This window comes from Microtus ochrogaster, chromosome 2, assembly GCF_000317375.1.
Source record: "Microtus ochrogaster isolate Prairie Vole_2 chromosome 2, MicOch1.0, whole genome shotgun sequence".
Taxonomy (NCBI): domain Eukaryota; kingdom Metazoa; phylum Chordata; class Mammalia; order Rodentia; family Cricetidae; genus Microtus; species Microtus ochrogaster.
In genome coordinates, this window is record NC_022010.1 from 40,973,476 (window position 1) to 40,987,173 (window position 13,698).

Here is a 13,698-nt window from a genome sequence, read left to right on the forward strand (position 1 = left end):
TCTGTCTCTACAAGGCATCAGACTGAAGACCTTGAGCTCCTGTTTCTTCCCGCTTTATATTCCTCTCTTCACCCAGGCATATCCCTTCCTGTTTCTACCTTAGTGTTGGGATTAAAGATGTGTGACTGCCAAGTACTAGGATCAAAGGCGTGAGTCACCACCTCATGGCTCTGTTTCTCTTTGAGACTGGATCCATACTGTGTAGGTCAGGGTGGCCTTGAAATCAGAGAGATCCATCTGCCTCTGTCTCCCAAATTCTGGGATTAAAGGTGTGTGCCAGCACTGCCTGGCATCTATGGCTAACTAGTGTGGCTAGCTCCGCACTCTGATCTTCAGGCAAACTTTGTTAGACCATAAGCAATCACCACGGTAGTATGCAGACACTTGCAGCCAAAACACCCATACACGATAAAAGTTAAAATATGGACAGTTTATATTAGTTTTGCTTAAATAAAATTCCTCAGAAACTGAACAAAGTATTTTAGAAAGAATTATCAGTTTTGATGACTATGGCCAATTATTTTGTAGTATTATTGCTTGATTTGGGTTGTCTGATTAGATTCATTTCATTGTGTTTGGCACCAAAGTTAGTATTGTCATTGTATCCTGTGAGATACTATTTAATTTTAATTTATCTTGTTATGGTAATGTTAGTGCTGATTACTTGATTATGATAGTATCTGTTGTATTTATCCAGGTTAGTATTTTGAGGGGATGCATGATTTTGTTGTGTGTGTGTGTGTGTGTGTTTGTGTACGTGTATCCCATTCAGATGCTCATAGTAAAAAATGACAGTTTCACTTAGCAACAGCAATAGGAAGTTTAAACATCCATCACTGTTTCTTAAATAAATTATAACCTGATGATGGCTGCCAGATGATGATTTTATAATTCCACCATTTTCTACACTTTTTAGTTAGCATTCTATTTCAAGGAAATGCATTTTGTTTATTAATTCATGTATGTATTTATTTCATATGGACTCTGCTATTTTATTTGTTGAGTTTTATGGCACTGTTAACTCTAGTAACTTGAATAAGAGTCTCCTCCTAGGCTCAAGTTTCTCAGCACGAGTTCTTCAGGTATACTGTCTGGGGAGATAAGAGATTCCTTAAGTGCTAGGCTCTTTGCATGTGGGAGTCTGTGGGGAGTGGGCCCTAGCAGTGGGACTAGGATCTGTCACTGGCTTTTGTGAATCTATTCCCTATGATGGGATGTCTTGCTCAGCCTTGATACAGGGGGAAGGAGCTTGGTCCTCCCTCAACTTGTAATGCCGTGCTTTGTTGACTTCTATGGGAGTCCTTACCCTTTCTGAGGAGTGGATGGGGAGGTAGTAGAAAGGAGGTGGGGGAAGGGAGCTGAAGGAGAGGAGGGAGGGGAAACTGTGGTTAGTATGCAAAATAGATTTTTAAAAAAGTTATTTAAAAAAAAATAAAGTATTTGTAACAAGACAGGAAAAAAAATTCATAGGTGGGTACAGCCTTACTGTAGAAGTGCATCACTAGGGGGCAGGCTTTGAGATTGCATAACCTCATCCCTCTTGAAGTCTCTCAATGCCTCCTGTGTATGGATGAAAAATGAGACCTTACCAACGTGTCACCACTTCTTGCCATTGTAGACTCTAGCCCTTAGAACCATAAGCCAGAATAAATTCCTTGTTTTCGTAAGTCTCTTACTTACTTACTTACTTACTTACTTACTTACTTACTTACTTACTTACTTACTTACTTTGGGGCAGATAGCAGGATGTCCAAGTTGATAGTACTCTCAGTGAATTCTAGCACTGGAGCCAGCCATTTCTGTAAGGAGCCCTCTTTTGTTTTCTTATTTGAGTATGGACAATTAGAAATCAAGATCTGGGTACTAGGTGTATATCTCTAGGCTTTGAGATAGTAAGTGTTCCCATTTGTTCTCAGTGAGGCAGATCTAGGAAATACATTTATGCCTGTATTTAGTTTTGTTCTATATGAAATAAAAAAACATTATGTTTATACCAGTACTGCCAATTCTGATCTTACAGCATAGGTCCATGCTGGGTTTTTTTCTATTTTCATAATTTACAGCTTTACTTTTTCTAACATGAGAAACCTTGCTTCCATTGTCCTTTATAGCCTCATTGATTAGAGTAAAACATCCCTTCACACCTCCCATCCTATCATTTTCTTTGCTGCTTAAGTATCTACAGATTGCTTTTGTACTCCACTGGTATCTGTGAGCCTCATGCTAGATGTTTATGCTGCTGTGCCCATAACACCATCCTCTCTCGATTCTGGCTACCACGCCCTGTGGTTTGGGCTCCCCACCATTCCTTGCACACAGATGATAGCATCCCTTTACTTTGGTTCCAGCCATGAATGCTCTGTTCAGTAAGTCACTTCCTCTGCAAAGGCAGTGGTATCTATCCATATTACCTCTGAAGATTTTTGTTTAGTTCTCTCAGTATGGTTGAAAATAGGAATCTCTATTCAATTGCTCTTTCAGTGTGTATTTCCAGATGATATAGCAACAGTTCTTTCAAAACCGTTCTTCCCCTGTGCTTTGTCATAAATCATTTTAAAGGGCATTTAAGTATTTGCATGAAAATTTGTTGCCACCATTTAAGTTTTTAATTCTGACCTTCAAATACAGAATTCTGAAGTCTTTTCAATAGTAACAGTGTAGAAATAGCGACTGAGGCTTCAAGTCAAAGCCATGGACTTTCTTCCATTGTGGTAAAGTAACATAGCATAAAATTTTTACTTTAACCTTTTAAATATTCTAATTTGTGGGTATTTTGGCTGCCATGTATGGCATTGCACCTGCTTTCCACAGCAAAAGATGTCAGGTACCCTGGGACCAGTCACCCATTTGGGTAAATGAGACTTGGGTTCTCTGTAAGTTAATGCTTTTAACCTCTTAGCCATCTCTCCAGCCCCTTATTTTAGCTTTTTAAGTGTATAATTCAGTGACATTAAGTATATTTCCAATATTATGAAAATGTCATCCTTCATTTTAAGAATTACTTCTTCAGGAGCAGGGGAGATTGGTTTTTTTGTTGTTGTCGTTGTTGTTGTTTTCACCATAAAATATAATGGCTAAAAATCTGTTTGAAAGGAAAATAAATTCAGATAGCAGTGTCCAGCAATTTAAGCTCATTTATCAGCATTAATATTCTTCCAGCATTACTGAGATGTGCAGTATCTTTAGAGCACATTCATTGTGTTTGTCTGATGACAGATGACTTATTTTGTGCTACTAGGTACCATTTTTTCCTCCCTCACCTTATATTTATGTCTCTATGTATTTATTAACAGTTGGAGAAATCAGATTCAGAATAAATGCAAGAAGGGAAACAATCAACAATCTTGACCCCCATTGTTAACTTTTTAAATTTTTCTTTCTGTGTTTCATATCTTTTAATATTATTAGCAGTATTTTATCTGATTTACAAGCTATTATACTTAATTGCTTCATAACATTTAATGTTAATACATTACTTGAGATACCTTTGGATATTTAGAGTATTCCACAGCTCCCCACTTAAAAGCTCTGCTCTAGAGAATATCTCAGAAGTGTTATTCTTCCTTTTTAAATTGTTCCTTGAGACTAAATTAAACTAAGTCAGAGTTGAGGCAGTTTTTAAAGACTATGGGTATTTACTGGCAAATTAATTTTCTAAACTTTAATGAATTTAAATATCCATTATCAATGTGATAGGACATATTTCCAGTCAACTTTTAAAATATTACTACAGTAAAGTATATAAGTAGGAATAATTTGTGACCTCTTCATTTTACTTATATAGTATTCAAGTTCTATCCATGTTGTATCATGTGCCAGAATTTATTTCTTTATGAGGCTGAATCATAGTCCAATATAGGTATATTCCACATTTTGTTGATTATCTGTATATATATTTGAATTGTTCACCTTTGTTGTGAATGATACTGTCTTGGATATTGCATGCAAATAGTGAGTCTTCTTTCCCCTGTTCTTCAGTTGTTTAGAAGTAGAATTGCTAGATCACACAATAGTTCCATGACTGCTTTTGAGGAATCACTAAGTTGTTTTCCACAAATGCTTGTACCATTTTATACACACTCAGCAATATCACAAGGGTTTTTGTTTCATCCTTGCCACCACTTGTTACCTTGATTTTGTTTTGTTTTAATGACACCATTCCTCAGTAATGTATTGTAGAAGGAGCTGCGGGCTGCGTTCCTGCCACCCAGCTCCCGGCCCGCCTGGCTAGTTTATGCCCCAAAATAACAACACACAAACTGTATTCATATAAACACTGCTTTGCCCATTTCTATTACTGTGTGTAGCACCACAAGGTGGTGACTTATCTTGCCTAACCCATATTTAATAATCTGTGTAGCACCAGTCTTACCGGGAAAGATTCAGCATGTCTGACCTGGCAGCTTGCTTCATGGCATCTGCCTCACTTCCTCTTCCTCCCAGCATTCTGTTCTGTTTACTCCACCCACCTATGTTCTAACCTATCAGGCCAAGCGTTTCTTTATTAACCAATGACCTTCCTCCATCAATGTATAAAGTACCAATTCATTATAACTTTGATTTGCATTTCCCTAATGACCAGTCTTCATGTTCTCATAACACACTTGTTAATCATTGTAAAAACTTCTATTCAAATCTACATTTAGGTTTTTGGTTGGCTGGTTTTGGTTTTGAGACAGTAGCATTATGTAATAATACATATTGTGAGTTCAGGCTGGCCTTGAATTTACTATTCCCCACCTCAACCTGGTTTTATACATTTTTATGAATCTTGATTGATTTGATAAATTACAGTTATTAATATAATTTTGTTTTTATCGATTACAAGCAAAGTAGCTTCATCTTAATTTTTCTTCTTGCTTTAAGTCTATTAGTATCCATTGTCTTCCTATCTGCTTGATTTTGAAGATTATCTTACATTATATTTCATTTGTTTGAGTTAATTTGCATTTTGAGTTAATTTTGTTAGAAAATATACTTTCTATGCATATTACATACTATTTTTGAAAATGATCAAGCCAGGCAGTAATTAAGCATAAATATTAAAGTTTATTGGTTTAAATTGTTAAAACGCTTCTGTACTTTTTCCCTCACTTTTGCCAGAGTCTGTCTGGCACATAATGATCCAGTTAGGTAGGTTATTTATTGTTCTAGGTAGCCTATTCTTAATAATATGGATTTACTTTAAATGATATGTATTCTGTTTAGAGATTTTTAAAAATCTTTGTCCTGTTGATTTATAAACATTATTTGCATGGTAGGCTAAATAATTTTTATTTTAATGTGAAAAAAGGAAAAATAAACAGATACTGTCTGGATGCAAAAAAAGTTTTTTGCAACTTGTCTGTAAAATAAGCATGTCATAAAATAGTGCATGATTGATTGTGTTTATTGATACATTCTAAAGAACAGGTCTTCTTAACCATAGACACTGACATTATAAATTGATGTCATAATTATTACTGAAGTAGTCATAGGACAGTTTCATTACTTAACCAACTAAAGTAATACCTTAATAATTTCCCACTTATTATATATGGAGAAATATATTTACCTTTATGGTACAACTTTCTGTTTGTTTCTCTTTTATTTGATTTTTTTCCTGATTTTTTGTCATTGATGATTTTAGCCCACAGAAGCTGTTTGTCCCTCCTCTCCCACTGTCCCTGTGACCCCTGCCCTGCCAGTCCCTGCTGAGAGTTCTGTCGTCCTGCCCACCGCACTACAGGTTTTTATTGGTTTCTTTTTTATTTATAAACATTTAATTTGCTTTCAATGTTTTATTTGTATTCTTTTAAAACTGTTGAAGTATTTTTTTTCATTAGGTATATTAATTTGCTTTTACTTCCATTGGGATTTAAGATAACTTCAACATTAGCTATTTTATTTGGTACAAAAATGGAGTGCATTCTGAGCTAATCATATTAAACTTTTGGAGATTTATTTACATGCCTTTGTGCTTGTTACTATGTTCAAAGTAAGTTATATTTTTGTTTTTATAAACTTGTCTGATTTGTGGATTTAGTGGTTCTGCTCTTTTGCCAGATCCATTCTTTGCTATGGCACTGTTTCTCATGCAGATTTGTCTTTGGAAGTATTCAGCCTTTTGTTGTTTGTTTAAATCCCATGATCTGCATTTATTGAGGTAGATTGTATCTCAATTACATGAAAGCTCCTGTTCTAGAGACAGGGCCTTGTGTAGTCCTTGTTGACCTTGTTCTAGTCCTCCTGCTGCCACTTCCTGAGGGTTGTGGAGTATATGTGTGACATAATGCTCTGTCTTCATAACTTATGTCAGTACTGCTCCAAAATAAAACCTACTTTTTCCTTTCTTTCTTTTTTTTTGTTGTTGTTGTTGTTGTTGTTGGTTTGGTTTGATTTGGTTTTTCGATACAGGGTTTCCTCTGTCTAGCCCTGGCTGTTTTAGAACTGGCTTTGTAGAGCAGGCTGGCCTTGAATTCACAGAGATCCACCTGCCTCTGCCTCCCAAGCACTGGGATTAAAGGCATGCGCTACCACTGCCTGACACACTATTTTTTTAGTTTATGGAACAGTAAGGAAAAAAAAATTGTAGACAAATGTCAGCGAATTTGATAATTTTTTTATTTTTAGAATCTTATTCATTGGAAGGAGTAATTTGTTGACATTTTATTGCCCTTGCAACACAGTTAATTCAGTCAAATTAATAGTAAGTATAGTTGATGATCTTTTGTTTGAGAGTTTCCAGTATCGCTCATAATATGACTTAATATGTTCATGTTTATATTTGCTGAAATTGATCAGTGACATAAATCTAGGTAGCTGAACGTTGTGTGTGTGAGAATATAATTGCAGCTTCAGACAAGCCCCTTTTGAGAGGGAAATGAGAACAATTGTGGTCACTCACATTTTAGTGCTTCCCTTAGGCTAAAAACTAAAAATCAAAGTAGCTATACTGAGATTCTAGGAGAAACCTTCAGTAGTATAGTGAACCAAACGGATTGTAATGACTGAGTTATACTAATGTTGCAATTTACAGGTCCTTCCTTACCTTTTGTGGAAATTGTTAAGAATTCAGTCATTATGAAGCCATCATGAATTGAATATGTAAATCTAGATATACATTATTTTTATATTGTGAAGAGTGAGCAGTCAACAATTTAAAGTTGCTATAACATGGTAAAGATGAATGTGTTTTTACATATCTAGTGGTATAACATTTTTCAAAAGAAGATTTGAAAGCTTATTTCACTTGCTCCTTTTTTTTAAGAATTATTTTTATTATTATGTATGCAATCTTCTGCCTGCATGTATGCCAGCAGGCCAGAAGAGGGCACCAGATCTCATGACAAATGGTTGTGAGCCATTTGGTTACTGGGAATTGAACTCAGGACCTCTGGAAGATCAGCCTGTGCTCTTAACCTCTGAGCCATCTCTCCAGCCCATTCCTTCTCCTTTTCTTGGTAAAATAGTTTTGAAATTTTGTACAGGTCTCTGTTTTCAACTGGGAGCTTGCCCTCCTTCAGGTTTCTTTGATTTAACTCAATGTCCCTAAGTTAGCACTCTGCTAGTAAATTGTTGAAATGTTCATAGTTTATAGCCTTGGAGTTAAAAAAAATAAAAGTTTATAAGTCAGTATGAGTTGTTTTCAACTCATTCCCACCACTCACTGCTGTGTAACTGGTTAGTTTACTTCACAGTGATGAAGTCTGTTTTCTAATCTGCATTACTAGAGAAGTGGTAGTTTTGACTTGAGAGGTTCTGCGGTGATTAGAAGCCTAACTAAGATAAGAGCTATGGCTCTGAGTCCTGACTTTATTTCCCAGCTAGAGAGAATAGGTGCTACCTGCACAGCATCTTTGCACATAGGCCCCTTATATTATCTCCCTAACTTTTTGGGGGGGAGGGAGGGAGGGAGGGAGGGAGGGAGAGAGAGAGAGAGAGAGAGAGAGAGAGAGAGAGAGAGAGAGAGAGAGAGAGAGAGAGAGAGAGAGAGAACAAATGAATAAATTTAAAAGTCTGTGAGAGTGCTGCTGGCTCACACCTTTAATCCCAGCACTGAGGAGGCAGAGGCAGATGGATCTTTGTGAGTTCATGGCCAGCATGGTCCTACATAGAACAACCAGACCTACATAGAAACTATGTCTCAAAACACAAAAAAATTCAGTGAAACTACACATATAAGAAAAGGAATAACCACTACTGATGTCCTAGATGACAGTGATACATGCTATGAGAAAAGCTCATTTTTCAAAATAAGTATTATCCCCATTATGTTTATTGTAAAATTGATAGAACTTAAATATTGTTTCCAGATAAATTCTAAAACATACTCTTTTAAGGAATGTGTAACTTGGGCAGAAAAGGTGACTCAACAATTAAAAGCAGGTATTTCTTTTCTAGAAGACCCAAGTTCCCAACACTGAGGTCAGATGACATTAATTTCAGCTCTAAGGGATTTGACACTCCCTTCTGGCCTCTACAGGCACCTGATTCACAAACACACACACCTTAAAATTAAATTACGTCTTCATTGTTTAACCTTCATCAGAGAAGTTTCTTCTTGCAGATGGGATTTAGCACAGAGATCCACAACTGGACAATGTGCAGTGAGAGACCATGAAGCACTCAGCTCTAAATGGAGGTTGAGGCTCAGGGATCAATGCCAAAAAGGGGGCAGAAAAATTTTAAAGCTAGAAGTGATAAGTGGCTCATGACAGTCTTCTAGACAGAATAGAGCTAGTGCACATAGAATTCAGAGACTGACATCATGCACATTCAAGCCAGACAAAATCCCAGCAGAAAGAAGAGGAAGTAGGCATGGAAGTAGCTGTTTGCAGTTGTTACCTGCTGGGAGAGAGAAAATCAGTTTTCCCCAATGTAGTGACACTGGGTATATTAACCACACTCAGGGGTAGGTCCCATGCTCAGGAGTAGTTGACTAACACAAAATGGTCTCCACTGATTTTTATTGTTTTGGTTTAGTGGTTTTTGTTTTTGTTTTCTTAGGAGGGGTCTTTATTTTGTTTTCTGGGGCTGTTGGCTTTTTATTCTGTTTTGTTTGGGGAGAGAGTAAAAACATGAAGTTGGGTAGGTAGTGAGGTGGGAGGATCTGGGAAAAGAACTTGGGGAGGGGAAAAAGAATATGATCAAAATATAACATATAAAAAAATTCTAGATACTTTAAAAATGTAATAATAAAAATAAATCTTCAAAAGAATATATAAGTCAGGCTTGCCCTTTTAAATGGTACTTTATTTTTAGAGGAATCAGTATTTAAAGAAATAGAAGTCAGGGCTACTGTTACTGTGATAAAACACCATAACTAAAGGCAAGTTGGGAAGGAAAGGGTTTGTTTGGCTTATACATCCACATCATGGTCCATCACTGAAAGAAGTCAGGGCAGGAACCTGGAGGTGGGAGCTGATGCAGAGGCTGTGGAAGGATGCTGCTTACTGACTTGCTGCCTGTGGCTTTCTCATTCTGTGTTCTTTTTTATTGTCCATTTTTAAATTGTTTTTATTGCGTTATATATTTTTCTTTGCTTCCCTCCCTTCCTCCTTCCTCTGCTTCTACCCTCTCCCATGATCCCTTTGCTCCTGTTTTACTCAGGAGGTCTTGTCTTTTTCTACTTCCCATGTAAATTAGATCCATGTATGTCCCTGTATTCTTATAGAACCCAGGACCACTAGCCCAGGGAGTCCCTATCCACACCCCTATCAATCACTAATTAAGAAAATGCCATATGGACTTTCCTACAGCCCCATCTAATGGAAGCATTTTTCTTAACTGCTGTTCCTTCCTCTCTGATGACTTTAGTTTGTGTTGTATTGACATAAAACTTTTCAGCACAGAAACAGAAGGTAAAAGATTCAGAGTTTAGTCCTATCTTTGTAACACAAACAGGTTACACTTTCTGACTGTTATACTCCCTCCCTTTATCTGTAAGGGAGAGATTATACCACCACATTTCCCAGTAAGTCTGAGGGTCAGGCAAATAATGCCCAAAGAAAGAAAGATAGTAGATGGATGATTTTTTTAAGACTGTCAAACAGACACAGTGGTGCATTCCTTTAATACTAACACTGGGGAGGCAGAGGTAGGCAGATCCCCGTGAGTTCAGAGCCAGCCTGGTTTACATAATAAGTCCTAGACAGATCAGAAAACCACAAATAACGAAGACACCTTATATTGTCTTTCTTTTTTGTGGAATGCTTTTATATTTTACAATATTTTATATTGATCATATCATCTGAACTTCATTTAAGCTGACTACAAATGGTGCAGGGCAAGATACATTGAATAACTACCTAAAATTAATAAAACATCATGAACTTAATAGTCTGATCTAAACCCACCACCATTTTGTCACACTCATTTCTAGACATGTGATAGTGGAAGAAATTCCTCGATCTTTCAGAGCTCCATTTTTCCCCACATGAAATTCAAGTATATGATAATATGATTCTTTCTCTAGGGATACAGCCATTCATCTTTATGATTCTAGCTTTATAATCCAGAGGCATGTTTCTACTGTAGAGTAGGTGCTTTAGACTTATTTATGTCAGCTTGAAGCACTATTCTGCGATTAAAGCTTTGACAGAATGCTTTTGCTCTAGTGCACTCTTGGATGTTCTAGAATGTGTTTCCTCCCTTCTGTTGCTCTCCCTCACTCTCCTCTCCCCTCCCGCTCTTTTTTCTCTTCCCCCTTCCATGTTTGTAGTGTACTTTGGGGGGGGGGTGTCTCTTGTTACTCAGACACACTCTTCACACACAGTAAGTTGGTTTCATTCTCTTTTTTGGTAATTGTTCCAATCATACATAATAATATCCTTCCTCATCTGAGATTTGGCTTTCTGCAGTTCCATTTACACTCAAATATGGTCAAAAAATACTAAGTAGAAAATTCTAGAAACCATTGATTCATAAATTTAAATAACTTTTATTACAAGATAGGATTATACTTGTTTTATTTTGTTTCTAATTACTATTTTTTTATTTCGGTGACTGGTTTAGAAATTAAACCTTCATAGTATGTGTATACACACACACACACTACATTATTACTATCCAGTGTTTCAACTACCTGTGCAACATCTTGAGAGATATCCACTGTGGATCAGGGGGACTTACGTATATAATAATACTATAATTGACTTCCTGCCAGAACCTAAGACTGTAGAGGAGGAAAGTTAGCCATTAATTTCTTTATTGAATGAGAGCCTTTCCAGTTTGCAATACAACAGAGTATTGAGTCTTAAATTATTGGACCAGTAGTATTATCTGACCAGTTATTTTTTTTATCAGTAATCTTAAATAAAATAGCATGTATGCAGTTATCTGGATTAATTTTTTGGTAATTGTATACTGGCACTTGACTGAAGTTCCTTTATTCTCTTGCTTTCTAGATTTTTGTTATTATATCGGTTTGTATTTTCAAATAACTTCAGGTTTATAAAGTTGCAAAGTGTACAAAGATGTTTCATACTTTTACCTAGATCCTCTAGTTGTTAATACTTGCACTTAATTATATTCACTTTATAATTTCTCTTAACTATATATTATCATCATCAGCATTATTAATTAGTTCTGTAAATTTTTGTTATTTAGTATAGCAGCAGTCACTACCAGATACTTTATTGATGATGAAATAGATCAGTAGAATGAACTTTTCTTTAACTGTTACTGTTAAATGGTCCAATTCATTCCTGACTTGTCAGTTCCTTTTTCTAGACTATCTTTGCCATTGTACTACCTTTTCCCTAGCTGCTAAATGATTTACAGGGTTTTCTCTTCCAAGTTGAAACATACAGTGCCATGTGTGTTAATAAATAATAATAGATAAGCATGTATGTAATGTCCTACTGTTTTTATTTCCTTTATATTACTTCCGGACCCTCATACAGTCCTCTCTTGGGTAAAGAGTTTGAATATTCAGTGAGGTTACTATAGGCAAATATGACAAAATAACTGTGAGATAGAGATCTTGGACCGGGTCTTGACAGAAAGTGTCTTTTGAAGTGAGATATAGGAAGTGAGTTTTTCTTTTCCCACCTAAAATAATAAGAAAACAGAAAACAGGGACTACCTTGGCCAACATACAACCTTGAAAAACTTAACAGGATAAAAGGTAATGTGGAATGAGAGACCTTGTTTACAAGGAAGCAACAAGCACTCAGAAGAAAGTGTGAAATTTATTTTAGGTATTTAGTGCAACTTGAAAAACTAGTTTATTTTCTCTAGCTACATTTTCTGCCTTCTGTTAGAAGCGCCCTTCCCTTTATCTTTGCTGGTAGTGCTGGTGCTATAATACTGTATCTGTCTGTAGTGTGTATATGTCTTCAGGTCACGCATTGTTTTCCTCCCTTCATTCCCGTTACTATAAATTGGAAAAATATAAAATACTATTTCAACAAATACCATGTTTTATCTTGATAGAAAATTTTAAGTGGGTAAATAATTTATGTACCCATAAATGTTTTCATTTCCTTCCTACTGCTATCACTTAGGTATTTTACCATTACTTTAGGTGCCTGAACTTGAAGTAATCAGACCATTTTGCCACTTGAACTTTATGTCTGTAAGCTCTTATTTCAAATGACCTTTTATGACATTTTTCTTTTTTATAATTATGTGCTTAATAATAAAATATAATATGATAAAACAAATTCATAGAGCTGGTCAAAAAAAAAAAAGGAAAAGAGCCTAAGATTGGCAGAAGGATCAGACCCATTCATCCACTCACTCAGATACCCCATAAAAACACTAAACTGGAAGCCATAATGTATACACAGAGGACCTGGTTTGCAGACACTTCAGGCCCTGTGAGTTCATATGAGCTTTGCTCATGCTGATCTAGAGTGCTTTGTTTTCATGGTATCCTCCATCCCTCTGGCTCATCTCTTTCTGCCTCATCTTCTGATGAGCCCCAAGGGAGAGATTTGATGGAAATACCCCATTTAGCGTTGAGTGTTCCAAGATCTCTGTTATGTCATGACGTATTTTAAATCAGTAGGGTTTCTAATGTCATGATAGATTTATCTACCACGTGCTAGTTGGTTTAAATTTGTAATTAATTCTTAGTACAAATATTCATGTTTTTTTCTTCCAGTTTCATGTTTCTTGAGATTTCCCTTCAGATATGGTACTCTAAATTTTGCCTTTATCTATAGGCAACTTATTCTGCATTGTTTGTTTTAAGTAAATATAAGATTTTGTTGTTGTATGTACATGTTTCAATATTTATAAATTATTAGAATAAAAAAGCATCCAGAATGATGATGAATTGTTGCTGACAGGTAACATTGTAATAATTATAAAAAAATTATGGGAATTAGGTTTCCTTAAAAACCTACTTATTGCATGATTGATACAGATAAGTAGAGGCAACCAGGTGGGTTTCTTTCCATTGTGGTTGAAGAACATAATTTCTTCTTTAACTTTAAAATGCCTATTCTTTCTTCTCTAAAATCCTTAGACAGAACCCAGTGAAGCTCTATATGAGTATGGTAAAAATGGTCAGTAATCTCATTATGCCACTGAGAAGTGAGTCATTTCAACTGTCTGTAAAATCTCAAATGTCTCTTAAGTTTTGTTTAGTAATAGTTTACAGGTAGAATCTTTATCGTGTTTAATGTCACTAAATCGTCAAAGATAGATAACTTATATAGGGTTGAACATGTAAGAGTTCACATCATCTTTGTAGATAATGAAATACTA

The 13,698-nt window shown here is 35.8% G+C and overlaps 1 protein-coding gene across 21 annotated transcripts in view; it reads left to right on the forward strand.

The window, feature by feature from the left end:
- The window catches only part of Dlg1 (discs large MAGUK scaffold protein 1), a 188,950-nt gene that overhangs the window by 95,267 nt on the left and 79,985 nt on the right, over window positions 1-13,698 (forward strand). For 11 of the 21 annotated variants that reach the window (XM_026785432.1, XM_026785435.1, XM_013351406.2 and 8 more), the window contains one exon: window positions 5,630-5,728. The exons of the other annotated variants lie outside the window; for them this stretch is intronic. In XM_026785432.1, coding sequence (XP_026641233.1) covers window positions 5,630-5,728 — 99 coding nt within the window. The remainder of the gene's footprint in view (window positions 1-5,629; window positions 5,729-13,698) is intronic. 21 annotated transcript variants of the gene reach the window in all.